The sequence below is a fragment of the Triturus cristatus genome, chromosome 4_2 (assembly GCF_964204655.1).
Source record: "Triturus cristatus chromosome 4_2, aTriCri1.1, whole genome shotgun sequence".
Taxonomy (NCBI): Eukaryota; Metazoa; Chordata; class Amphibia; order Caudata; family Salamandridae; genus Triturus; species Triturus cristatus.
In genome coordinates this window covers 670,692,836-670,720,431 of record NC_140586.1, presented here as the reverse complement: position 1 = coordinate 670,720,431, position 27,596 = coordinate 670,692,836, and the positions used below count along the sequence as shown (strand labels likewise).

Genomic DNA, 27,596 nt, shown 5'->3' with positions numbered 1-27,596 from the left:
TCTTTAAGAGCAGGCAGTGACATTATTCTTTTTTAAATGCAACACGTTTTCCTTTAAGGAACAAGGCTGCATTAAAAAAAATATATGTTGCTTTATTTAAAAGCAATCACAGACATGGTCTGCTGACCCCAGCAGGCCACCATCCTTGTGATTTTAGACATTTCTAAAGTGTCACAACTTGCAACCTACCACATTAATATTGATGAGGTAGGTCTATCTGCGACCTATTAGGAATTGATAAATAACACTCATGGATTTTCATACGTTAAAAAAGCGAATACATAATTGCGATTCGCAGAGAATCACAATTCGGTAATCGCTATTCAAAATAATGAAACTTAAAGCCCTTAGTCTCTTTTTCGGAGCTCAGAATTGCCCAGCAAGGCAAGGCTGTATATTGCATCCAAAGAGGGCTCCACGAGCCCGATACCTTCTCAGCAAGATGCAACTGAATTAAATTTACTACTGTGGAGGAGCCCTGAGCTGGAGAAACCTGCTTCTTCAGTCTGGTAGTATAGCACTTTGCGCGGATCTGATTGGTAAGTTTGTCCAAGTACTTCGCAGGTCTTCAAGTCCATAACGTTTCCAAGTCCCAGGGATGTTAGGTACAGACAAGGTTCCCAGGACCTCAGGAACAGCACTTGTTGGTCAAGACTCACTACAGCAGAGGCCACCAGCAGGGTCTAGGGCCGGTCGAGTTGGAACTGGTCAGCTGGGCTCTTCATTGAATTTTACAACTTCTTATGACCCTCCTAACACAGGAGGTTAGCCACATGACCCTTGAAGTACACTTCTTTGTCTTGGGTACAAGTTGGAGAAGGACCAGCTCTTTAGTTCTCCTCACAGGTTTAAAAAAGGAGGTGCAGTCCTTCTTCTGTTTTTTTTACAGATCCAGTTGTATTCGGAAGATGATCTCTTGATGTGTCAGATTTATGCTTGGCACTAGCTTGTGGGTGGTATGACTCCTGACCTTCCATAACCAATGGGGTAAAGGTTTCCAGGGATACCTCTACTGCAAACAATCTCACAGTGCCCCTTACCCATTAAATCCAAGATGGAGAAACCCTTCTTCCCTTCTTACATCACAAAGGCTCCGCCTGAGCACCTTCACAAGGTGCTTGTCACTAGTCTATTGTGACCCCAGACAAGCTGGGGCCAGGACAGGGAGGAAGGGGATGCCGAACACCTCTGGGGGGAACCTCTAGAAGCTTCCTTGACTTCAAAGTTGGCTCCAGGTATAAATATGGGACCTCAGATCCCAACAATTCAGTACACTTCTGAACCTGCCAGGAAGAAGGGCTCCTGTGCTACTGAAAGTACTGCCACTCTGTTGGACTGCTGCCTTGATGGACTATTGCCTTGCTGGGCTGTTGACCTGCTTCCCTGCTTCCCTCCTGCCTGAGTCAGAGGGATTGGATCCGCAACTGAACCCAGGAGCCCCAGAGTGAATCGTATGAATATGAATGACTATGATTTATAAAGTGCAACTTATGCCCATGGGCGTCTTGGCGCTATAGAAAACGTTGATAGCTACAGCAGATGTCAGAAGCGAGTTAGGCAGCTCACCAGGTGCCTTCTAATCCTGCGGGAAAAGCCAGGTCTTTAAGGCCCTCTTGAATGTAAGTAAAGAAGGAGCAGATTTAATGTCAGTGGAAGGCTGCTCCTGAGCACAGCTGTGGCCATGAAAAAGCTCTTCCCACCCCAGTTGGTCCTCCTAAATGAGGGGACAGTCAAGTTCATGGTAGAGCCTGAGCGAAGTGTCCTCACTGGGACGTACCATTTGAGTTTTTCCTTGAAATGGGCTGGCCCCAGTCCGTGCAATGATTTATAGGTCCGACAGAGAGCCTTAAACCTACATTGTTGTCTAACTGGCAACCAGTGTAGTTTCCTGATGGCTCCTCTAGCCGATTCATGTTTAGGAATTTTAAAAAGGAAAAGGGCAGCAGCATTTTGCAAAGTCTGAAGCCTCATCACGAGACCTGCTGCGAGACTAAGACAGAGACTATTGCTATAGTCGATATTTGTAAGTACCAATGCAATGATAGCAGTTCTCAGAAAATCAGGAGGCAAGAATTTTTTTGTCTTTTTTATAAGCCTTAAGGAACAAAATGAGACTGATGTAATTGTATCTACTTTATCCTTGAACTTCAGTTCATTATCTACCAGGATGCCTACATTTTTTACTTTGTTTGAGGGTTCAGGAAGTGAGTCTATTTCGTGTAGCCACCAGTCCGGCGTTCAAAATTAGGAGTTGTTACCAAAGAGGATGACCTCAGTTTTAGTGGCATTTATTTTAAGGCAATTGTGGTCCATCCACTTGCTCACATTGCTCATGCATGTTCTGAATGCCATGTCAGAGTTGTTTTCAGGTTTTGCCAGTGACAGCTCTCAATTTGGGTGTCATTGGCGTAAGACACCAGGAGAAAACCAGCATTTTTGATAATTGTCGTGAGTGGCATACCATAAAGGTCGAATAGTGTTGGTCTCAATGACAATCCCTGCAGAACTACACAGGGCAGGGAGAAAGGCCTAGATGTAAACTTGCCCATCTTCACATTATGTTGTCTCCAAGGGCTAGTCTGCCAGCCTCCTGCTATGAGCCACAGGGACATAACAGGCTTCCATCTACCTGCACATGCAGGCAGATCCAGCCAGAGGACCTGCCTGATCCCCATGTGATGCCTCTCAGGTCCTGAACCATTGGTGTGATCTCAGAGAGGGTGATGGTAAGTTTTAGGGCTCTTTGCAACTGCAAACGGGCTTGTTGGTGTTGAATCTTTGTTACTTGCACAGCCCGGCAAATTCCGTCAGCCAGACTCTTCACACAGCAGCATCAACCGCTCTCAAGGAACACCACCACAAAAGTCTGTCCCGACCGCTTGCAATGACAACAGGATCTCTGCACTATAGCGACGACTGTCTGCAACACCCGGTCTGCTCTTTGTGTTCTATCGGCAACTCTCAGTGATACTCCTCTGCTCCTCCACCACAAACGAGACTCTTTGCGCTGGACTGAGAAGGCAACTTTTCAGCTGGACTAACCTGGTTCCTCTATCCAACTCTTGCTCCATTGTGGTCCACCTGAACTTGTGATTTTCTCCTGATTTCCAGCTTTGGGCTTTTTGGATCTATTGTCACAAAATCTTTACAAAATCATAACTCTGGTTTTACTGATTAGATTGTTGCAGTTTGTGTGTCAATTTCTTTTTTACATTGTGCTCTATTTGTCTAAATTGGGTTTTTCTTTTCTTGTGTTTTCACTTTTATACTGTTTGAAGTGCTACATAAATACTTAATACAATGTCTCTAAGTTAAGCCTAACTACTCTGTCCGTAGCCACCAGAGGGTTGTGAGAAGGTTATTTTGGGGTTTCGTTGTGCCTCACCCTGACAAAGATTATGGTTGCTGCTTGAGTAGGGTTTCACCCCCCTCTACCCGAAATCCAAATCCGCACAATCACATGAGGCATATCTTTTAAGAAAACACAGAGGTGAGGCTTTAATTCAAACACATCATTTTCCATCTATTCGCTCCAAAGAAAATAAGTGAGAAATGTGCTTTATTTTAAATGTCTTTTTTATATTTATTCAAAAGAACGTGAATTGCACAAAACAACACATTTAATGTCCCAGGTCATAGTGGGAGCTGTTCTTTCCCAATCAGAGGAGCTAGCCGACAATTGTCAGATACACTTTAAAGGTAATGATTGTATGATTAGCTGTGTGAAGCAATCAGTTAATATATATTGTTTACTGATTGCTTTTTTTCTGGTTATAAATCTTCTGGTGTGACTTAAGAAACTGTAAGAACATTTTAATTACACACACTTTTAACCTCTTTAAGTTGATGAGTACACATCTGCTATCAAGACAACAATCATGTAGAACTCTGGAAATCTTAAATGAGATTCAAGGTGCAATATCATAAAACATAAATATATATATATATATATATATATATATATATATATATATATATATATTGACTGGATTAAATTCAATGCCTTTAGCAGCGAGGAATGGCACAAATCTTGTAAGGAAGGGGAGAAAGTGTGAGTCCAAGTGTGAATTTAGAAACATTTAATTGGACATCCTTGGGTGCCTCGAAGCGGAACCTTTGGAGAAGAGTGGTGAAGTAGAGGAAGAGCTCCATTTTCGCCAACTGTTCTCCAAGACAGACACGGTTTCCTAAAAAAAAGCAGACAAAATACAAATTTGGTGAAAAATAAAAGTAGCTGCTATAGCCATGGCATGTTTTAAAAAAAATAATAATAATTTACTATCTTTATTAAGTTTTTTGCATTGAAATAACATCTTGCATCCGATTAGGCGGATATTACATTCATGTGCATCATCAGCAATTTATTCACAGACTCTTATTCAATGTCTGGTTAAAACACCAACCTTATCCATGACTCTTCATCATACCCATTTCAACATTATGACTTAATAATAGTGCTGATCCCCAGTCGATCTCTTTCTCATGTGATTCAGTGGGCCCCAGTTGAGTAACCGCTCCTCCCCCATTCTCAGGAGACTCTAATAAATACCCCCATAGGGAATCCCACATGTCTCGAGGCTGGGAGGAGGGTGTTAACTGCTCTGCATAGTTGAGTGATTGCTCCTCACAATATATTAAATCTTGTAATCATTCCTTAAACGTAGGGGCCCTCCCCCTCCGCCATTTACAGGCCACCCTTTGCTTATCCAATAGTAGCCCAAGGAAGACGTATCGGTGGGTCGGTAGTTCCATCCCTTCTCTGTATCCTGGCAGCGCCGTGAGAAGGGTTATGGGAATCTGAGATCCCATCATCTGCTCCAATGCTTGGAAAATCCTTAACCAGTAGTCCCTAATAGGCTTGCATTCCCATGCTAAGTGTAGGAAGTCCGCCCCTGCCCTACCACACCTGTCACATTTGTCATCTGGTCCTAAGTGAAACCGTTTGCTGGCAGCAGTAGTGCCATTGTCCAGCTTCAAGTGGTGTGCCTAGCTCCTGATACCAATGCAGACGCGAATCTCATCTTAGCTCAGTATTCTCGTTCTGAATGCTATGATACAGTATCGCAATAACATGTGTAGGGATATCGCGTTTAAGCAAAATGTGTAAGGGAGGCAGCACAGGAGGTTTGTTGGGGAAATCGGGGGTGGTTTTCCTAACGTCTTGTCTTAGCTTAACATATAGGAACCGCTCCACAGGGATGGGATGAGTGCTTTTAAAGAACGCCCCTGACCCCTATTCTGGAATAGGCCCTCTTCATAGAAATCACCCACTCCTTCACCTGACCCCCAGAAGCATACAGCGACATCCAACCTCCTGCGTCACCTGAAGGTCTGTGTGCCAAGGGACTCCCACCCAACAATGGAGAGTACAACATGGGTACCTGCAATTGCTTGGCTACACCCTACCAGGCCTCAGAGATACATGCGACTGTTGAGGGATCCGCCTCCCTGGGGCGGGGAGGCGCCCAAAAGAACGCCGTTATTGGAACAGGGTCCATGTATCCCTGTTCAATGGCTAGGTGCGGCATATATTGGGGTGTCAAAACCAGTATGCTGTGAAATGAGACTGGGCACAAAAGAAATAGAGTTCCATTTTTGGAACCTCATAACAGGTGAATAAGCAGAGTTTTTAGAGTTTAAGAAAAGTGTCTGCAGGGTTGTAAGGAGTATTAATAAAGAGATAAAGTTACTTCGGCAACACCACCATTTTTATTAATGAAATTCGGCCTGCCAACGAAAGGGGCATAGAAATCCACCTTTTTGTGGAGTTAGTCAGAGCGCTCAATGCTATTCCGTAATTGGTACGCATCAATTCTGTCCTATCTCTTGCGACAACTATCCCCAAGTACTTAATCTCCAAGTCACACTAGGCCAGTGGGTAGTCTGGGACAAACCTCTGGACCGTAGGGGTAAGAGGAAAAATCTGGGACTTCTCCGAATTGAAATGTATTCGGGAGCGCATCCCACAGTTGATGAACTACCGCAACATCGGATTGAGACTGAGTTTGGGGTCTCGAATGTATAGCATGATGTCATCTACATAGAGGGATATTAGCAAATGCTTGTGGGGTATTGAATCACATCTTCCCAGAGGTACTGCTGGAGTCTGGCTGCCAGCGTCTTCACTGCCAGCGTAAATAAGAGAGGGGATAATGGGCATCCTTGCCTTGTTCCTCGTGTGATATTGAAGGGGGGAGTATGCTCTGTTAATCAACACCCTTGCCTGCGGCTGGCTGCACAGTAACTCAATCCAGGCCTAGAAAGCGGGTGGAAGCCCCATTTCCTTGAGAAAACCATGTCTACTTTTCGTAAATGTACAGCTTTCCGGGCTCACCCCTGGGTTTTGCACCTGTTTTCACCACAAATTGCAAGTAGCAGAAAAATGAACTACCTTTGAAACAAAATTCAAAAGTGTGGTAAATAAAAGTTTTTTTCATGCAACTGAGCGTGCTCTGAAGAGCTGGGATAGATGGTGATGCTTGTAGAGCAAACCTTTTGTCAATTACGTTTTAGAAAAAAAATGCTTTCTTTTGCAACTCCATCAAAATATATCCAAAAACCTTGGGTACCTTTAGCATCCCATGGTTACTGGAAAAAGTCACACATTTTGAGTAAAAACCTCAAGTGGAAAAGTTATAAAGGCGTAAGCATGAAGTACCCCAAATACCAAAAAAAGGGCTTAGAATTCTAGCAGGAAAAAGCTTAGCAGCAAAAGATTAAAAAGAGGTTAAAGTAGGTCGCAATTTATGAAAATTGAAAAATGATGTTAATGTAAATGATCTTTTTCGAAAAGTTAATTTTTGCAAAAGTTGTTTTGGAAAACGATTTTCTCACATGGAACATTAGGGCCTACTACTGATACACACAGTTCACTTCGATTATATTGCACTGTAATTAATTACTTGATGCATCGTGATAGATGTTTTTGCAACAATAATGTATCTACATTATATTGTGAAGGTATGTGTTGCAGTTAGAAGGCAGTATAGTCTGCAACTACTAAGGTAGGAGATATGTTTTTCATACTAGGCCTATAGGTTTCAGCAAAAGTAGATATGCCAGTACAAGCTTCATCCTCCCTCTAACTCCAAATCTCCCCCAGCTTCTAGTCCAGGCAACACACCAAGATTGCATTACATCATTCTCTCTCACCATTCCAGGTGCCAGCTGAGACATCCAGGGCATGGAAAGTAAAGAGTAGTACACGATATTTTACCACTCAGCACATAAACCAATGATCTCCATCTTACCAATCAAGAAAGGTAGAAAAGCGTCACGCTTCTTAAATTCGCCATTTTCCAGGAAATGTTCCGGGTTAAAGATGTCAGGGGTTTTCCACTCATTCTTATCGTACAGAATCGATGTCAGATTTGCCATCACAGTAGTTCCCTGAAGATTGAAGAGACATGCCTTAATATACTGGATCTAATTGCTCTTAAGAGGTGAAGAAAATTAATGACACTTATTTGCTGCAGAACTTCATTATATATACAAGGGGGGGATCTCATGAGAATGTTTGACAGTGGTCGGGAGGAAAAGGTTGTGTACTTTATAAACACCGAATGCCTTATTTAATTGGCTACTTCTGGTTACAAACTCTTGAGAGCTGGAGGACAGGTGGTAAGATTACAGTCAGCTGCTCTAAGGCTTTTATGACTAGGACATGTCCTTTCAGCACCAAACACTGCAAATCAACATCCATTTAAAACAATACAGGCAGCCAAGCCTTTTGACTCTCTTATACGAAAATAGAGCAAAAACGAGCAATAATGATGGCCGCTCTAAACAACAGAATACTTAATTTGGATTATCGGTATCTTGAGTGGAAATTGAAAAAGCAAGTTAGGTTTTCAAGCAATTCCAATGACATTAGTATCCTCCTTTGAGCAAACATTTAAGCAAGGGAGAATCTTAGTTCTCTCAGAGCTCAATTGAAATCCAGACTTTTGTAGTGACGGACCAGAGGAATTAGAAATGTACATCCAAAAAACTGGCAACCTGCATTCTTTCTAAAGACTAACAGCAAATCTCTTCAGGGAGCACTACCTCTGCATACAGAAGTGCTTTTGTTACCTACCGGACTGTAATTGATCAGACTCGTACCACTGGGATCTCGAACGATGTTCAGCACTCAGACACCCATCAGCAAGGAAACATCAGTACAGATACATACATATTTACACCAATGCCTCCTCCCCATGTATCATGAGTGTTACGTGTACACCTAAATTACTCCAACAACAGCTGAAGCAAAAATGGAAAAGAGGGTAGAGGATGTTCCTGTGAAGTTTTTCTTTTCAGTAAAATATTCAATTTATGAAGGTAAAGGCCATACAATCATTATATAACAAGTGGACCATGGATGGGAAGGCTTCCACATCCAAGCCAATGTCTCTAAAGCTGGGTAAACTCTCCAGCATCCCCACGATAATACACAAAAATAATGTTTTGATGAGGATACGCACCCCTTGGAAAATCTTCTCTGGTCTGCCCATTTAATTTTGGTCAACAATTTTCTAATATAGATGTGAAAATATTGCTGCTCACGGAGCATGAATTTTGACAGAGAAATGGATCCTCTCCTTAGGGTTGCATTTCTATGTAGTATATAAAGCAAATGTGTTTGTTAACAAACGCAGAAAAGGCTGAGATCTAGTTGGAGATGACAGCAGGGTGTATTTCAGAATGATATAAGTGATGTATCCTGCAAAATATAATAAGTGAAACTCTGAGAAAAAAATATTTTTTAGGGGTCCTGCATTAACCAAATAGCCTGGCATTGACAATCAGATTTCTGATTCCATTTATATTCTGCTGTGCGTGGGTTTGGCCAGAGCATTACCTTTTACGAAAGCATCCTAAGGTTACCAGTAGTCGGCTCGAGTGACCATGTAACATGATCAGTCTCTAAGCCAGTATTAGCATTCAATAGGGCTACTGCCATTGATGAACATCACTGAACATTGATTGGAATGTCAAGGGACCCAACTACCATTGCACCATACGTTTGACAATGCAATGCTAATTTTAAAGATAAGTGACAGAGCATGGCAGCCTCTGATCCTCAAGACACACATCCTCAAGATGCAAAGTGATGGAATGAATGCTTGAATTAATCTCAACCACTGGCAATGGCACAGTCAGCATTCCAGTGCTCCTTTAATAGCCCTCTATGCCTCTCTAGACAGAGACCTGCCATGTATATCATGCTCACTGTGCCATAGGACTCAGGCTACAGCTCACTGATGAGGCCTATGTAGGCCAAACCTGATCTGGGGTTGCTTATGAAGGGAACAAGCATGGCAGTTTGGGCTGGTCTATTCCTGTCAGAGCAGGAAAAAGATTGATTTGGATATGGCCAGTGGCATAGCTAGACCTATGGCCGTCCATGGCGGCCCCTGCATTTTCCGCCCCGCGGCCGTGTGTAGGAGCGCGTGGGGGTGCTGGCGATGTCCTCGGTGGCCCCATGGATATGGCTGGTCTCTGTCTAGAAAAGGTTAGTGATAAAAAAACAATGAAGTGGAATGTTTTTCTGAGCGATCACCAGTGGTTGAGATTAGTTCAAGCATTCCTTCCATCAGTTTGTTGTTTGTTGCAATTTCTCATTGCCATCATTTTATACCTTATCGTATGGGTAATATTCACCTTTTAAATGAGTTTTTTTAGTACATTAAAGACATAACCTACGTTTTTACAGTGATTTAAACTATCTGGGTTCTTGCTGTTTGACCTGCCTGCTTGAGAGACATAGGAATGTTTTGACAAAAAATATACTGGTTGTGCCTACTGTCTAGCGGGGAAGGACAAGGCTCTCTCCACCCTGCGTTCAAACTTACACCTAGTACCACTCTGGAAAAAGGGCAACGAGCAGTGTGATACAATAAATAACTATAACAATTATACAATGAACAAATATGGTTGATTCGATTATATCAGCAATGACCCCTTGAACCATTAAATAAAGTTGAAGACACAATGATTATCCTTCCTAGGACCCTAAGAATGTCATTGTGTTTATATCAAGCCTCCAATGTTCAAATAGTATGTATGGAATGCAAAAGGCCTTTCTATGTTCACTGTGAGAGATGTGTGAAATACACAGCGGAGGCAGCATGCAATCCAAATGGAAGGTTTATTGCAGGTACGTCTTCATCAGCCCCAACCACACGCCCAGCCAAAGGCAGGTCCACCGTGTCCAGTCTCCAGCCGCGGTCTCATAATTCCAAAATCCCAGAGCCCCTACATTACAGGTGATGATGATGCCCGGTTACATATTTGTTATACTGTCTCAGCGGGTGCTAAATATTCCAAACTAATTATGCAAAGTAGACCCACAGAAAGCATTCAAGCTGTGAAGCGGGAAAGTGCATCATTATTATTTATGTTTTACAGAAAAACTGTATAAAGGTTGATTCTCAGCCGCATTTGTGGAATATTCCTTGTTAGAGCCGCTGAACAACATGTCAGAGACGCACAGTGCTGAGGTTAAGTGTTATCGCAGTAAATAAATACCCAGAGTAGGGCATTTAATCACATAACCTTAGAATGCTGTCAGTAAGGCAAAAGGATGCTAGGAGGTGACGCATGCAACACCGTGTGGTTGTGTTTGCTCACATCACTATTCTGAATGTGGTAGTGTAATGTGTAAATCTACATGATGTAACACAAGTGAAATTATTCCAGAAAAATTCAGCTTGAGGATATGGCATTGGGAAAATATATTTTGCATTACCAGTTCAGAATACATGAAACTGCTCATGTCCATTAGGTTTTGTCCAACGATTTATAAATCACTTTTTAATTTTACAAAAGGATGACTAAATGTATGTCTTTCCCGTTTGCTTTCAGTGCTCCCAAATGTTCTCCTTGTATGTCTTCCTGGTTTTCGTTAGCGCTCTAATATGTTCTGCTTGTTTAGACATAATATAAATATTATATTGTTTCGCATGGATACCGTAGGAAGCCTCTGTCATTTACACCAGATTCTAAGGGTCTGATTACGACTTTGGCGCAGTTGCGCTGGCTTTTTGCCGACACAGCTGCGCTAAAGCTGTGCAAGGACTGTCAACCTGTTTACGAGTTCAACTTGTGCTGGCGGACAGTCCTTTTGCCTCTCCCATGGCGGTGCCGGACAAACAGGCACAGCAATGGGAACGGCAAAAATGTTCCAGTTGTGTATGGACGGTGAAGTCTATGCTGTGCTGGAACTGGGGGTGCAAGCATGTGCCCCCCAGAATGCATCACCTTGGCGGTGGGCATGGGGGCCCTCTAGGGACCCTTGCCCTCCAGGGACCCCTTTGTTTCCCCGTCAGCAGCCTTTTCATGGGGAACTCGCACCTATTCAAATGCTGGTGGTGGGGAAACTCTTAATATGCTGGGCGGGACTGCGCCAGTCCTGTTCAGCATATTTCATTGCCCCTCCGCCGCGGTGCAGCTGACGGTCCACTGCCGGACCGACTCAGAGAGTCGTAAACCGGCAGACGGTTGACCACCAGTGGTGCGCACTGCAGCATTAATCAGGCCCTAAACCTGGTAATTATGATGTAGGAACAGTTGATAACAAATATCCTTACCCACTGTTGCCACGTCATAAAGACCACCCAGGCCAGAATGACAGGCCTCTGCGAGAGGCTGTCAGCGCAGCACTGCTTGCCTGCTTTGACTGAAAGCAGAAAACACAGCAGCAGAAAGGAGAAGGAAGGCAGGGAAGGAGACCGGTTTGGTTAAGGATGGCAGGTAAGGTATTTTTTCCCATTTGGAACAGGGAGGAGAGGCAGTATTATGTATGGCTCCCTCATTACTGCTTGCCTCAGCCTAGCAGATATAAGCAGGGGCAGTTGATTTTGAGGGCAATACGTAACAATAAAAATGGTAACTGTGAGGTACAGGGATGTTTGATTGACATCATAGACATCTTGAGCTTCAATCTGATTCTCTTTTTTATGTCACTCAAAACCCACGGGTGAAAAACATCCCTGTAACTTACAGCTACCCATCAATAAATCCATATATTGATTGACACTGTCACATGTATTCCAATTTCCCATTCTATCTGCTGGTGGATGCGTGGAAGAGAGTGCTTACATGAATTTACATAAGTGTTACTAAAATGATAATCTTTTCCAAAGAAGCTATCGTACTTTTGCTTAACAAGCCAAACATGCAAGTTATTATATTTTGTTTCATAATATATTGGTGACGTTAGGGATTTCCTGTTTGCCATTGATGATAACTATTGAATAATTCAAAATCAAATCATGTATCGATTTAGGTTTCAGTGTAATTTACGGTCCCATCGGCCACAGTGAACAGACAGCAGAGGCAGCCTTAATTAATGTATCAAGGAAGAACTGTTACCTAATGTTATGTTATATCAATTTCTAAAGCACAGCGTGTGGTATTCTTGTCTTCTCCTTCTCCCTGCTGCTCAGCCTGTGTGTGTGTGATGTCATTTGGAATGTTCATGGATGCATGGTTTGAAGTGTGGTCAGTTGAGTGAGATGGGCTGAGCAGCTGGATGCTGCTCCCGGTGGGGCATTCTTACCATCTAACTTACAACAAATAAATATACTTAACTACACCTATGACTCCTGGATTATATCACCAGCCAGAGTACTTTCATAAATGTAACAGTGGCGACGATTTGGAAGCAAAGAACCACGCAAAAAGGCCTAAGGAATTGAAGAAACTGATGGAACTGATGAAACTGATGTAACTGAAGCAAGCTGAGCCTGGAGTCTAAACTAATCCACGCCTTGGATGCCCCACCGGTGTCTTTTGTAACAGACAGCTCACAGCGGTATGTTTAGGCGTTGGAAGTTGTGTGGCTCAAATTAATGGTAACCTGTTTTTTGGGAAATACTGTGGATAGAGCGCAGCTGTGAAAATGCTTTCTTCAACTGTCTGTGGAAATTGTTGATAGTTCTTTACCAACACCATATTTGTGAGCAGGGGTTTTGACTATTGACATTTTCAACTTTAAAAAAAAAGCGATTTTGTGGGGTTGGACAGAGCGTGTCCTGAAGCCTGAAACTCTCAAACATTGGACTCTTTCAACTTGTTGGCGTTTCAGGGTACCATAACACTCTGTGAAGATGTTGTCTTTATAACGGTCAAATGTTAACATGAGAACTTTGGTTTGCCGGTCTGGTTGTCGGAGGGCCTGCATTTTTTTTTCTTGTGATTATTCTTGGTTTCTGCAGTGGAGATTGCTCCGGAGCATCTATGTGCTGAATTTCCTTTTGCTCATGACCTACATACACATGGGAGGCACATTTGACTTTATTTGATTTTTAACTGCGTGCACTGTGGAAAATGAGACACCTTGCAAATATTTATCGGTTCAACAGTGCCGGTTCAACAGATTGTGACTGTGTTCTGTGGCTTTCCGGTGAGGATCTAGGAAAAAAACTGAAGTGCTCAATGGTGATTTTTTTTAAAAAAAACGAAGCTATTTTTGAAGTTGGAGGCGCGTGCAGTGCACAGTCCGCGCGCCCTTACCTGCTCTATAACGATGTACGCTCGAGCTGGCACCTTCATGTCACTGGCATTCCACCTGTGACTGCACCGGCGATTACACTGTTTGTTCACGTCGTTCCTCTCAGACGCGCCTGGAGCCACCCGGCGAGCGTCAATTCTGCGTGCTGCCATCGTGTGTTTGTTTTTAATCAAGCGTAAGTGAACTGAAGCCGGTTTGCTTGCCTAATTGCTGCGGATTTGTCACTGCAGTGTCCGGAGTTGAACAAATTTAACTTAAAGGAGCGTCGCATATTGCGTGAGGTAATTCATCTTTATTTTAAAAAAAAAGGAAAATCTTCTTTGCAGAAAGACTTCTGTTAAAGTGATCGACACATTTGAGCTAAATCGTGTCTTCTGCGATGTAAGTACTGTAATGAGCGCTGCACCGATTCTTCATTCCTCACCTTACAATGGAAATCGATGCATTTTTGGGCATTTCTTTACATCAAACTTTTAGCAACACTGCCATCTGGTGGACTTTGTTCGATCCTAATGAGTTGGATTTCGTCTTGTGTACTGTTGAGATTTTTCTTTCGTGCATCTTTCGGAGACGACAACGGTGACTACATTTATTATTTTAATTTATTATATTGCCATGTCTGAGTCCTACAGCATTATCCTAATTTGTCTCCATTCTATATATTTTAATCCTGTGTTATTAATTTGCGAAATTGATTATTGATTTGTTAATTATTAATAATTAGTAATAATTATTGACCTGTAAGTGAGTCACTATGCTTGTTTTACATTTAAACGTTATGATCTTGTTACATTTATTTTGTGCCATTGAATTCAAGGGTTCATTTAATTGGTCTGCATGCATTTTTTAATCTTTAAAGTTAGTGGTGGTTAAGTCTAGGCGTGCGTTCCAGGGTGTCATGTATCCTGGTACGCTGGGGAGAGTCTTGTACCCCTTTAAAGGTGTTTGCCTAGGGTTGTGTTTTCAGGGGACTATTACCCTTTAAAAGTGTATTTAGTTTTGTCTAGGTGTGCGTTCAGGGTGTCATATATCCTGGTATGCTGGGGAGTCATGTACCCCTTTAAAGTGGTTTGCCTAGATGGTTGTTCAAGGGTCTAAATCCCTTTAATGTGTATTAAGTGTTGTCTAGGTGTGCGTTCAGGAAGTCATGTATCCGTTGAGCGCTAGGGTGTCATGTACCCTTTTAAAGTGGTGTGGCCTAGGCATCGGTTAAAGTGTGTAATGTGTTATCTGGGTGTGCGTTCCAGGAATCAGTGTCCTGTGAATGTACGGGTGTCATGTACCCCTTAAAGTGTGTGTTGTCTTAGTGTGCGTTTCAGGGAGTCGCGAACCCTGAGCGCAGGTGGTCATGTACCCTTTTTAAAGTTTTAACCATAAAGTTGTTTTATGCTATAGCATATGTATAGTTAGTTAGTGTTGTGAGGTTTCTTTTTCTTCATGCTGTGTGTATTTAGTTGGAATGATACATTTCAGTCCCGGTTAATTTGATAGGTGCCATCAGTTACCTGTTTATCGCTTTTTGTGCTGGTCTGGCCAACTGGCATGACTTGTGATATTTTGGGTATTTTTGGTTTGTAAGAGGGATGGTGGTTAGGTAATGTCTTGTGTGTCAGTGTGAATGGGTGAATGGTGTTGTCATGTGATGTTTTTACATTTGGTTATTGTCGCATGTGTTGTCATGTGAAGTTTTGCAGTGATGGTTGGTTTGTAGGTTGTGTATTGTTGTAGTTGGGTTGTGCAGGTGGAATTGTGTTCTTTTCATGTTAGTGCAAAATGTGACGTCCTTTTGAATTTAGTGGAGTAGTGTTTTGTCAGGTGGTGTGATACAATCAATCATACCATTTTAAATTATTCTCCATGATTGGAGTTCTTACATTGTGATGTAATGCTATTTTAACATTTTATGTGAATTTATTCTTATATTTTAGTCAGTGCTTATTTGTAATCCTGGCTTGTCATCGTCAGGACTTACTGTGATTTTCTTTTGTATCTTTTGTTTTATTATTTAAAGAAAGGAGATGTGGTATTCTTGTCTTCTCCTTCTCCCTGCTGCTCAGCCTGTGTGTGTGTGATGTCATTTGGAATGTTCATGGATGCATGGTTTGAAGTGTGGTCAGTTGAGTGAGATGGGCTGAGCAGCTGGATGCTGCTCCCGGTGGGGCATTTTTACCATCTAACTTACAACAAATAAATATACTTAACTACACCTATGACTCCTGGATTATATCACCAGCCAGAGTACTTTCATAAATGTAACACAGCGGTTACCCGGTGGGTGTCCTGGCCTGACTGTTACCACTCTAAGTTCAGGAACTTAAGGAGATTATATACGTTAAAAAGATCATTTACGGTAAAAAGCCAGGTTTTCAGTTTCTTTCTGAATACGCGGTCAGTGGTGTTCCCAAGATTGCAAGGGAGGTCATTCCAGGCCTTTGCCGCACACTTGATGAAACTTCTCCCACCCTACGTAGCTTTCGTAATGGGGAGTATGATCACTAGTTAGCTCGAGTGAGCGCAAGGTTCTTTTGGGAGTGTACCATTGAAACCGTCATTTCAGATATTCTTGTCCCAGGCCATGTACAGCCTTGAAAACTGTGCATAAGGATTTAAAACGCACCCGTTTCCTGATTGGCAACCAGTGTAGTCTTTTGATTTCCTTGGAGACGGAGACACATTTTTATGTGCCTGTAAGAAGTCTTGCTGCTGCGTTTTGAAAGATTTGCAGTTTATTTAAATAACGCTCTAGAATATTCAAATATAGCCTGTTGCAGTAATCCATCCATGATAGATTGAGAGATGTAACAACAGTGCGTTGACTGTCTTTTCGGCAGGAACGGCTTTATCTTTTCAATCAATTTAAGAGAGTGAAAAGTGGCTGAGACTGTGGCATTTATCTGATCACCGAAGTTCAGTCTGCTACCTTATCAAATAATGCTAAACTAATGACAACAAAACCTTCTGCACTTTTTCAGGTCCTTTATTCTGATGTCCGCGTCCAAAGAAAGTAATTTTGCCTAATGATATTGTGTGATATTGTTTCTTTAGACTTGCTGGGTGTTCCGTATTCATTATTGAAGAAAAGGAAGAAATGTACTGAAGGCTTCTGTTTAAGAATGCTGGTTCATTTATTAAAAGTAGGTGCTCAGACGCTGCCTCACAACACTCAAATGTTCTTCCAGTGCTTTCAAGTGTGAGATTACATTTATTTCATTCTAATAAAACACTCATGGCCACTTGCCTCTGATCTGTCTATCTGTGCAAACACCCATCTGTCTTACTGTATATTTATCCATCTCTAGCTCTCTTATCTATGTAGCCCTCGCTACCTGTGCTGGAGCAGGGTTTTCTTTTTAAACTCAAATACCAGTTTCATTTTTGTATGTCATTACTAAAATTACTATTGATTAATTATTAATTACTAGAAATTTGTCGAGTTTTGATTAATCAACCTTATTAACAAAAGAATTACAAGTGGGAGTGCAATTGCATGGCTAAAATAATAAGTGAATTAAGTTGGTGAGCAAATTAATTGAGTAAATGTTGCTTATGTGATGTTATTATGTGTTTGCGCTTTAAATTAATATGCACTAATGGCTTTTGATGTCGCAAATGGCTAGATAAATACACACACATAAGGGTATTAGCAGGGGATTAACACTGTATAATCAAATCAATGTAGTAATGTTGTTTTGTGTTTCTTTTAATTAAGTTGACCATTGTGGCCTGCTGAAAGATGGCCACCATCTACAGCCCGCATTTGAGTAGACGTAATATGAAAAGAGGCTTCGCGCTGATTGTGACCCTGGCCTCTGCCTGAACTGAAAAGCCATGAATATGACGACAAATCCAGGATGACTGCCAAATACCCCTGGAAGTGAACTTTTGTTGCAAATGAACAATCCGATTAGACGAACTTGTAGTGGTCGCATTGCAAGAGATACTTTTTCCAAAAGAGACATCCGTAGAAGTAACAAACTAGTTATGGTCTTCCAATTTCCTGTTCAGAATTTAGAGTTATCAATTATGAGAAAATTCCTTAAAGTAACAAGACGACATCTTTTCCTGCCTAACGGATGTTTGAAAGCTCTGTTTGTAACCTTTTGAATGTGAATTTTAGTATAAATATAAGTAGACTAGAGAGGTCTGGGTCGCCACTTCTTCCTGAACCCATGACCAGAGGTCCAATGCTGACGGAGAGGACGGTGACTCTACATGACGGCTAGAAACTTTAACTTTTTGCTGAAGGACCAGTTTTGACTTAGAAAACGACTTTTTAGCCAGAATAGGTAAATATGGGAAATGATGATCTTGCATTTAAATTGGCTTTTCTTACAAAATTGATTTAGATAAATAATACTTTATTTGAATTACTGTGTTGGGTGGTTATTTTATTGTTATGTTTATTGAAAATCCAGAGTGTTTGAATTGTTTCACCAGATTTTAAGCAATCAGTTGATCGCATTGACCTCAAGGTATATGCAGATTGGTTAGGTATTTGGAAAGGTATTTCTCCTTATACATGGCACGAATAGAGTGATAGAATGAATGTTGGTGTAATGGGCCCCACCAGCGTATGATGTATGTATGTGCGTGTGACTGTGAAATCACTCCGTCCGTGGAAGTAGAGGGGATTTGGAAGCTCCAATCTGCACCACCTGTCTCTCTCTATCTACAAGTCTACACAAACCTGCCTGCCTGCCTGCCTGCCTGCCTGCCTGCCTGTCTATCTATCTATCTATCTATCTATCTATCTATCTATCTATCTATCTATCTATCTATCTATCTATCTATCTATCTATCTATCTATCTATCTATCTATCTATCTATCTATCTATCTATCTATCTATCTATCTATCTATCTTCACAAAAACCATTGAAATGTGCCTGCTACAGCTGCACACTGTTAAGACCTGAATTATGTAAGGATGCAGCATTTCCAAGGATCATTTGTTTATGAAGACATGGAGCTGCTTGATAGAAGGCTTCTTATTGTTGGCAACACTGTAGAGTTTTTCTTGAAAAAAACGTTTTCTCTGCATAAAACCGTATTGGCCTTTTCATTGAAATGGTGGACTACAACACAAAGCATCTGCAAAAATCATTGACAAAGCCAGCAGCTGGGCCGGACTGGGAACTCAAACCAACGCTGGCAATTCAGCTGAACCATCCTTAGGGGGAATGCTAGTGAGATGCAAGGGCCCCATGGGAGGGAGGTTTGTGAAGCACTGCTGCCACTTTTGTTATGGGTGTCGATACTGCAGCACTGCTGCAAAACCGTCCCCCTGTAACAAAAGTGGCCCCCACTGCTCCAAAACTGGCCCCACCCTTGCAGCCCACCGGGAAATCGTCCTGTGCCGGCTGCGGCCAGTCCTGCCCTGGCCAGCAGCTCGAAAATATAAGACCAGTCAATGCTTAGTGTAAGTCTATAGGTACTTGGGGCTGGGGCTTATTTTCTGCATTTCTATTCAAATGAAGTGCCAAATGTTACAGGAGACACACTAGAGCTTTACAAACCAATCTGCTTCCTTTACACCTGCATTTTGCATTTTGTTTTGCGCATTGCACATGTGTTTTTCTACTTAGAAGATTTCACCAAGTAAATCACACAGGGCCTGATATAAAGTTTATCGAACAGGGTATTCCACTTAACATGTGAAGGAGTATTCCCTCTCTACCTAACTGACAGTGCGCCTGTGCTATTGAGAGTTGAATAGACAACTGAGTCTCTGACGGTGGTGGCCACACTAGCTCCACCATGAGAAACCCTACACCCAGTGGCAGCTGGCACTGATCGGGGGCATGGAGGTAGTACAAAAATAAAAAATAAACGTACCTACTTGCTGTCGCGTCTCTTCTCGTAGTCCCTCCCCGTCATTGCTCTGCTCCGGCCGGAAGCAGGAAGCACCCAAGCTTCCTTGAGCCAATCATAAAACTGCAGCGTTGTGATTGATCTGAGCGCTGTGGTTTGGCGGGGTCTGGGAAACCCAGGCTGTAATGCAGCCTGTGGGGAGAATGCACAAAGTGGGAATGACGGTTTGGCTGGCTGAGACAGCATACCAAAACTGTCCTGCGCACTGACAACAGTGCATACAACTCCCTGTGCATGCCTTTTATCCCCCTGTCCCCACCCCCAAGACTTCGGGACACAAAATAAAATGACAATAAACCATGGTTTATTATCGTTTTATTTTTATTTTCTTTACGCTGCAGGGATTAACATCACCTCCTATTTCCCTATGGGAGCATGTAATACGGCCAGTTTACGGCCTTAACACATGCTCCCATTGGCAAATGTTTGAATGTAACCGAACAGTGTTTGGTCGCATCCAAATCAGGGGGCCTGGACCGCCGACTGGTGGTCGGTCGGTCCGGTTTACAAGAAGGTGTCGGACAGATGCAAGTCTGCCCAAAGTCACAATCAGCACCAAAAAGTTCTAAAGAAATAAAAGAAAATGGATGACACCTAAAGGTGTCATGCATATGATGTTCCAATATATATATATATATATATATATATATGTGTGTGTGTGTGTATATATATATACATACATATATATATATACATATATTATCTACTGGCGGTCGCCAGTAGATAGTTTTTGTTAGGACCTATTTTCCATAGGAAATCCGCAACATTCTATTTGGAATAACGTTGGCGCCGGTTGACGAATCCTCGCGAAATTTTCCAAACTCTTGGCCAGCCCCGCTCCGCTCCTACCCTGAAAGTTTCGCAGTGATCCGTCAAGCGGGGGCCGATAAAAAAGGGGGGTCCCAAAACGCGTTTTCCCCATGCAATTTCCCATAGGATCTGTTGTCGCAGCTACAGCCCGAACCGCTGAACGGAATGACACCAAATTTGGCAAAGAGGTAGTCCTCAGTTCAGACTTGTGCCTTTTGCATATATGGTGTGAATCTGTTCAGTAGTTCCTGAGAAAATTAGGGTAAAAAAGTTAGTGATATCTATGGCCGCGGAGGATCCGCGGACCGTACCCGCACCGTAAGCGCACCCTCCCCGAACCGAGCGCGCGCCTTCCCGATCGCGCGCTGAATGCTAATTGGCTGTCGAGTGTCTCTCTACATTCGAAACCAGGAACTGTTGGCGGCCATTTTCTGCCTCGATAGAAGCGAGGCTGAAGATGCAAGGGGAATAAGTGTGTAAAACATATAAAGGGGGCAGAGTGGAAATACTCTGACCCTCTAGAGGTGCTTAGGGGGTCCCAGAAAGACCCCCAGGGGCCCCCCTTAAAAAATAAAACACGGGGAAATGCGCGCACGGTGCGCGCATCCTATCGCGTTGGATGCACGGATTCTCTCGTGGTGGGTGCGCGGTTCCACGGCAAAGTTTTTTGAAAAACGACAAGAAATCATTGGTTGTATGACAACTTTCTACACTGAAAGGTAGGGTGTATATTTCTGTTTTTTAAAGGTATGATTGTTATTGGTTAACAAAAACAGATTGTAAGGAACATTATATATGATAAGCTGATATGTTGAAAAGTCAAGCACACTTCCTGTCTTGTGTAGGAACATTGTGTGCTGAACTTGTGACCTGTGAGCTTAGTGCAGTGTTCCATGACCTGTTTCTATGGTAACAGGCAGAAGGCAGATTGGGGGAAGGGTTGAAATGTATTTCAGTTGGAAAGGGTTGAAATGTTTAACCAATAGAAATGTGTGTTTGCTTTTGAGTTTATGTGCGAAGGATTGTGATTTGATGTTTACATGTATATGTGTGGAAAATGAAAGGGAAACTTTTACATTCTTTGCTTTTGCTGAGAGGTGCACAGTGCAGAGATTCTGTAAAAGAAAATATGGTGAGTGATTGATATACTCCTTAGTCTACAAAAGAACTTGAAAGATGAGGTATTTAATTGTGAGGGGATGTATGTAGACTATTTTGATTTTAATCAGACTAATGTATTTTTCCTGCTAAAGTGTAGGGAGTACTTTTTTTCTCTACAATGTGTGTGCATGTAGAAACCATTCTGTGATAAGCATTTGTGTTTTTCAAGTGTTTGTAAACAGATAACTGTGCAGTTTTTATATTTTGGTAGAATTGTGTATGAATTTGTGAAATGAGTTATGTTATGTTTCTATACTAAAATGTAGTACTACTTCTAGATGAAGAAATGTGTTTTGGTATAGTGCAAGGGATAGTGTTGTTTGTCTACAATTACACAGTGAGTCTGTGTGCATTTGGAAACCACTGTGAGAGAAGCGTTTGGTAACATTGTGTGTTTTCTGACAAATAACTTTTTTAACTTGTCATGTTGTGAAGTTTTAGTAGCATTAGAAGACAGTTATGGCTTATGATTTGATTAAATGAGTCAGGCTTTGACAGAAAAGTGCAGTCCTGAAATATGTAGATTGTGTGCAGTTCCCTTACCAGTTGCATTGTAGTGAATGAGTTTTGGTAAACTCCTAGGGATAGTGGTGCATGTCTAGAATCACAGTGTGAGTTAGTGTGTATTTGGGATCAGTGTGAGAGAAGCATTTGGTGATATCATGTATTTGCTTACAGATAACTTTTTTTAAACCTGTCATGTTGTGAAGTTTTAGTAGCATTAGAATCCAGTCTTTGCTTATGCGTTGATTAAATGAGTCATGCTTTGACACTGATGTGCTATACTTAAATATGTAGATTGTGTTCAGTACCATTATCTCTTCCAGACTAGTGCATGAGTTTTGGTAAACTCCTAGGATAGTGTTGATTGTCTAAAATCACACTGTGAGTCTGTGTGCATTTGGGTAAGGATTGCGAGAGAAGCATTTGGTAACATCGTGTATTTGCTGACAGATAACTGTTTTAAAACCAGTCAGGTTGTCAAGTGTTAGTAGCATTAGAAGACAGTTATGGCTTATGCTTTCATTAAATGAGTCAGGCATTGACAGTAAATTGCAGTCGTGAAATATGTAGATTGTGTGCAGTTCCCTTACCACTTGCACTGTAGTGAATGAGTTTTGGTAAACTCATAGGGATAGTGGTGCTTGTCTAGAATCACACTGTGAGTTAGTGTGTATTTGGGATCAGTGTGAGAGAATCATTTGGTAACATCATGTATTTGCTGACAGATAACTGTTTTAAAATCTGTCATGTTGTGAAGTTTTAGTAGCATTAGAATCCAGTCTTTGCTTATATGTTGATTAAATGAGTCATGCTTTGACACTGATGTGCTGTACTTAAATATGTAGATTGTGTGCAGTCCCCTTACCCCTTCCACAGTAGTGAAAGAGTTTTGGTAAAGTCCTAGGATAGTGTTGATTGTCTAAAATCACACTGTGAGTCTGTGTGCATTTGGGTAAGGATTGTGAGAGAAGCATTTGGTAACATTGTGTATTTACTGACAGATAACTGTTTTAAAACCTGTCATGTTGTCAAGTTTTAGTAGCATTAGAAGCCAGTCTTTGCTTATGCGTTGATTAAATTAGTCAGGCATTGACATTAAAGTGTAGTCGTGAAATATGTAGATTGTGTGCAGTTCCTTTACCACTTCCACTGTAGTGAATGAGTTTTGGTAAACTCCTATTGATAGTGTTGTTTGTCTCGAATCAGACTGTGAGTCTGTGTGCATTTGGGAACCATTGTGAGAGAAGTGTTTGGTAACATCGTGTATTTGCTGACAGATAAGTGTTGTAAAACATGTCATGTTGTCAAGTTTTAGTAGCATTCGAAGACAATTATGGCTTATGCTTTCATTATATATATATATGTTGTGAAGTTTTAGTAGGATTAGAATCCAGTCTTTCCTTCTGCGTTGATTAAATGAGTCATGCTTTGACACTGATGTGGTGTACTTAAATATGTAGATTGTGTGCAGTACCATTAACTCTTCCAGAGTAGTGAATGAGTTTTGGTAAACTCCCAGGATAGTGTTGCTTGTCTAAAATTACACTGTGAGTCTGTGTGCATTTGGGTAAGGATTGTGAGAGAAGCATTTGGTAACATCGTGTATTTGCTGACATATACCTGTTTTAAAACCGGTCATGTTGTGAAGTTTTAGTAGCATTAGAAGCCAGTCTTTGCTTATGCTTTGAATATATGAGTCAGGCTTTGACATAAAAGTGCAGTCCTGAAATATGAAGATTGTGTGCAGTTCGCTTACCACTTCCACAGTAGTGAATGATTTTTGGTAAACTCCTAGGTATAGTGGTTGTTGTCTAGAATTACACTGTGAGTCTGTGTGCATTTGAGAAACACTGTGAGAGAAGCATTTGGTAACATCGTGTATTTGCTGACAGATAACTAATTTAAAACCTCTCATGTTGTCAAGTTTTAGTAGCATTAGAAGCTAGTCTTGGTTATGTTATGTTATGTTAAACTTTTATTTCTATAGCGCACGGCTACTCCGTGGAGTGTCCCGGCGCTTTATCGAGGCAGCTCAGTAAAACCAAAAACATAAAAACAAACTAAAGAGAGAAGGACAAAAAAGACAAAGACACCCTAAAGGTTAAAAAGCCACGTCTTGAGGCTCTTCCTAAACAGAAGGAGAGAAGAAGAGGTCTTTGCTTATGCATTGATAAAATGAGTCAGGGTTTGACACTAACAACAACAATCAAAGGCTTTATTTCGATAAAAAGTTATCATAAAAGCATTACAATAAAAAAATGTCAGTTCATTTTAGTCATAAAAGCCATATAATACAACACTTGGCATTCAAATAAAAAGTGTGCTACAGTCTCGCGCCTAGATGTACAAAAAGGGCAAAGATCTGTCGTCTGTACAGGGGGTTTCCATCCAGATGTGAAAGCGTGGAGTGGGAGAGTCCCAACCCTAAATCTGAAATAAAGGGTCCTATCAAAAGGCTTCTCTATAATGTCCAGGTATAATTCTCGGAGGGGCAGGTCCTTAAAACTCAGAAAGTCCTCCGTGAGTCTGCCCAGAGAAGAAGTAGTATTCTCATGTACTGCAATCCAGTTCCAATATAGTGTTTTAAGGGTCGCTTTTGGTGGGGAGGACCTGCTTTCCCATGCTGAACTCAATCCCAGATTGCAAAGGAGAGTTTTCATATCTCTCAACCATTTAATCTTGTGCCACCCGGGTAGTGACATTACTTCTGCGAGACCTTTGGCGTAGTTTGCTAATTCTGGAACTCTCCATATCCGCGCCCATAGCAATAAGGGTCGGAATCTCGCCAACTCATCAATGGGCCGGCAGCCTAGATCAAGCATCAGCGGGGTCATGGGGGTACCCTGAGGAAGTGACATGATAGCCCTGCAGAACTTTCTTTCTGATCTTAACAGCTCACTAGAGTTACATGAGCCCCACAGTTCTGCCCCATAAAGTGCGGAGCTGACTCCCCTAGCTGTGTAAATTTCCATAACAGGGGCTATAGGTCTAAATGTGCATTGGCGCTGTTCTCTCAGGAGTGCCCCTGTAACCCTTTTATGTGCTAACAGCATTTTGCACAGATGGGGGGCCCAAAGCATATTGTGCGACAAACGAATCCCAAGATAATCAAACTTGTCTACCCTCTCCAAGGGCACGCCATTCAACCTCGGCGGACGCACAGGTTTCTTGGGAGGGTTCATCACAAGGTATTTTGTTTTATCAACATTTATTATTAGGCCCCGTTCTGCGCAAAAAGTCTGGAAGTTGTTTAGCAATTTTTGAAGCCCCATTGGTGATTTGGAAAGTAAGAGTGTATTGTCCGCGAAGAGGAGGGTGGGGATACGTTTCCCCGCCAGGGATGGTTCATCAGAGAGATCTTTCAGTAGATGCTCTACCACGCCATTAACATAAAGAGAAAAGAGAGTGGGAGACAACACACAGCCCTGACGGACCCCTCGCTCTACCGGGATTCTACCAGTTTTTTCTCCCTCTCTACCCCATCTAATCTGTGCAAAGGTGTTTTCATGCAACTTTATGATTAGCAAGAGTATATGATGGGGTACCCCCATATCAGTGAGGACTCTCCATAGGGTCGCTCTGGGTACTAGGTCAAAGGCAGTCTTCAAGTCGATAAAAGCGAGATAGAGACTGCCCCTGGCCAGGACCACCACCTTCCAGTAAACTAATAGCAACCTGAAGGCTTGCTCGATTGTGCCGGTACCCACTCTAAAGCCTGCCTGAAGGTCGGAAAGGATGTTATTTTCATCAATCCATTGAAGCAGTCTAACTAGGAGCACCTTACCAACCACCTTTTGAGTTATATCAAGCAAGCTTATCGGCCTGTAGTTGGATGGGACGTCCCTAGCCCCCTTCTTGAAGACAGGCACAACTTCCGCCCCTTCCAAGATGCAGGAATAGGTGCACCCCTACCAATCGCATTAAGCAGGGCAAGGATGAGCTTGCCCCATTTCGAGATGTCTGAGCGCAACAAATCCCCCGGAATGCCGTCAGGACCAGCTGCTTTTTGAGGCCTAATGGTTCTGATTGCATATTCAACTTCTTTAATAGTGAAGGGGGGATTAGTCAAATCAAGGTTTTGGGCAATCAGAGGTGAAGTAAAACATGAGATGTTAGTAGAAATAGTGGTACTTGTAAGAGGAGTAACAAAAGTAGCACTATCTAACGACCCCGCCTGTTCGTCATTAGAGGGAATTATGACAATTCCACTCACTTGATTTGAATATAATTTGGAGAAGTGACTAGTCCACGCCTGACTAGTGATATTGCATGTTATAATATCACTATCTGGTCTACTTCTTGTTCTTATTGTGTCCCAGAAGCGCCTAGAGTCCTTCCCAGAGCTTGCCTCTTTTAAGGTATACCAATACTCTAGGTCCCACTCCTTTCTGGCATTTGCCAAAGTATCCTTATAATTTTTCCTAGCACCCTGGATTTTTCCTTGGTTTTTACTTTTAATAGCCCTAATCAAAATAGTTTTAGCATGTCTACAAGTGGGTGTAAACCACTCCTGTTTGCCCCTCAAAGTCCGAGCTACCATTTTTTTTATCCACCCGATTCTTTTTCAAGAACACATTCCCAATAGATTCAAGGGTTCCCTCAAAGATAGATGTAACCCTTCCTATAGAAGGCAAAGAGGCCGAGTCAATGCTATCCAGCTGTATTTGTGAAGCAAGAGGAATTGAATTAATGATGTTGAGCTTATTTTCGTCCCCCGCAACCCATTTCCACTTCAACCGTCTTCCACAAGAGGAGACAGAGATGTCGTTGGTTGACCTAGAAGATGGTCTAATAGTTTCACTTGGCCAAGGATTCTTGAGGGACAAGGAAAGTGAATTATGGTCACTTTCAATGGTGGGTATAACTTTCATATCTTGAACCAAACCCCAAAGAGAAAGATCAAGTATGATATAATCAATCCTTGAGGTGTGGTTATCTCTGTTGAATGTAGCCGCACCCATGGGGTCTGAGATTGTGCGGCCGTTGGTAGCTCTTAAGCCGAACTCTGATGTTAAAGCATTCAACTGGATCGCTGTTTGTGTCCATTTCTTGATCGGGGGGATCGTTAGAAATGGGATGCCCCATCTAGCATGCTCCTCGCCCAAGTCAAGAATATCGTCTGATGTGAGAGGCTCATATGTGCAATTAAAGTCTCCCGCAACCAAGACTTGAGCTACAGCTGAATTATTCCTGAGTTCCGATTCGAGGGTAGACACTGTCAAGGACATTGAACCATGTTTGGTGCCTCTGGCATAGACGTTGTACAAATCAAGGGTGGGACCCGTACGAGGGCCTCTTAAAGAAATTCCTAGGATATCGGGGGAATTAATTTTCTTTTGGTCTATTCGGCAATTCAAGGCAATATTTACCCAGATAAGCAAGCCACCCAGGGGGTCGACCCATGCCGTTTCTAGGAAGGCCAGCTGGGACAAAATACGTAGTATAACCAACCCGGTGGAGCGGTTCAAGAGACCAAGTCTCCTGGAATAGGCAAATCATGTGGGCCTCCACTAAGGCATTCCACTCAGGAGAGCACAATTTCCTTTGAATGCCTGCCAAGTTCCAACTTAGGACCTTAACAGTATCGAAAGAAATAAGATCATTAAGTTTGGGGGAACTAGTGCATTCGGCAATAGATGGAGCTGCAGCTGGTATAGAAATAGGACATAAACATAGATTTAAAGCCTGCGGGACTCCATAGGGGGCTGACTTCTGGGTAAGGGGAGTGGAGTTAATATCGCTATCAATTTTAGG

General features: G+C 42.2%; 1 protein-coding gene across 1 annotated transcript in view; it reads right to left on the bottom strand.

The window, feature by feature from the left end:
* Positions 1–3,989: 3,989 nt before the first annotated feature.
* The window catches only part of LOC146834879 (cytochrome P450 2J2-like), a 334,240-nt gene continuing 310,633 nt past the window's right edge, over positions 3,990–27,596 (bottom strand). The window contains exons 8-9 of the mRNA XM_085602476.1: positions 7,251–7,389; positions 3,990–4,187 (exon numbers count right to left, since the gene is read on the bottom strand). Of these exons, the coding sequence (XP_085458602.1) occupies positions 7,346–7,389 (44 nt within the window). The 3' untranslated portion in view covers positions 3,990–4,187; positions 7,251–7,345. The remainder of the gene's footprint in view (positions 4,188–7,250; positions 7,390–27,596) is intronic.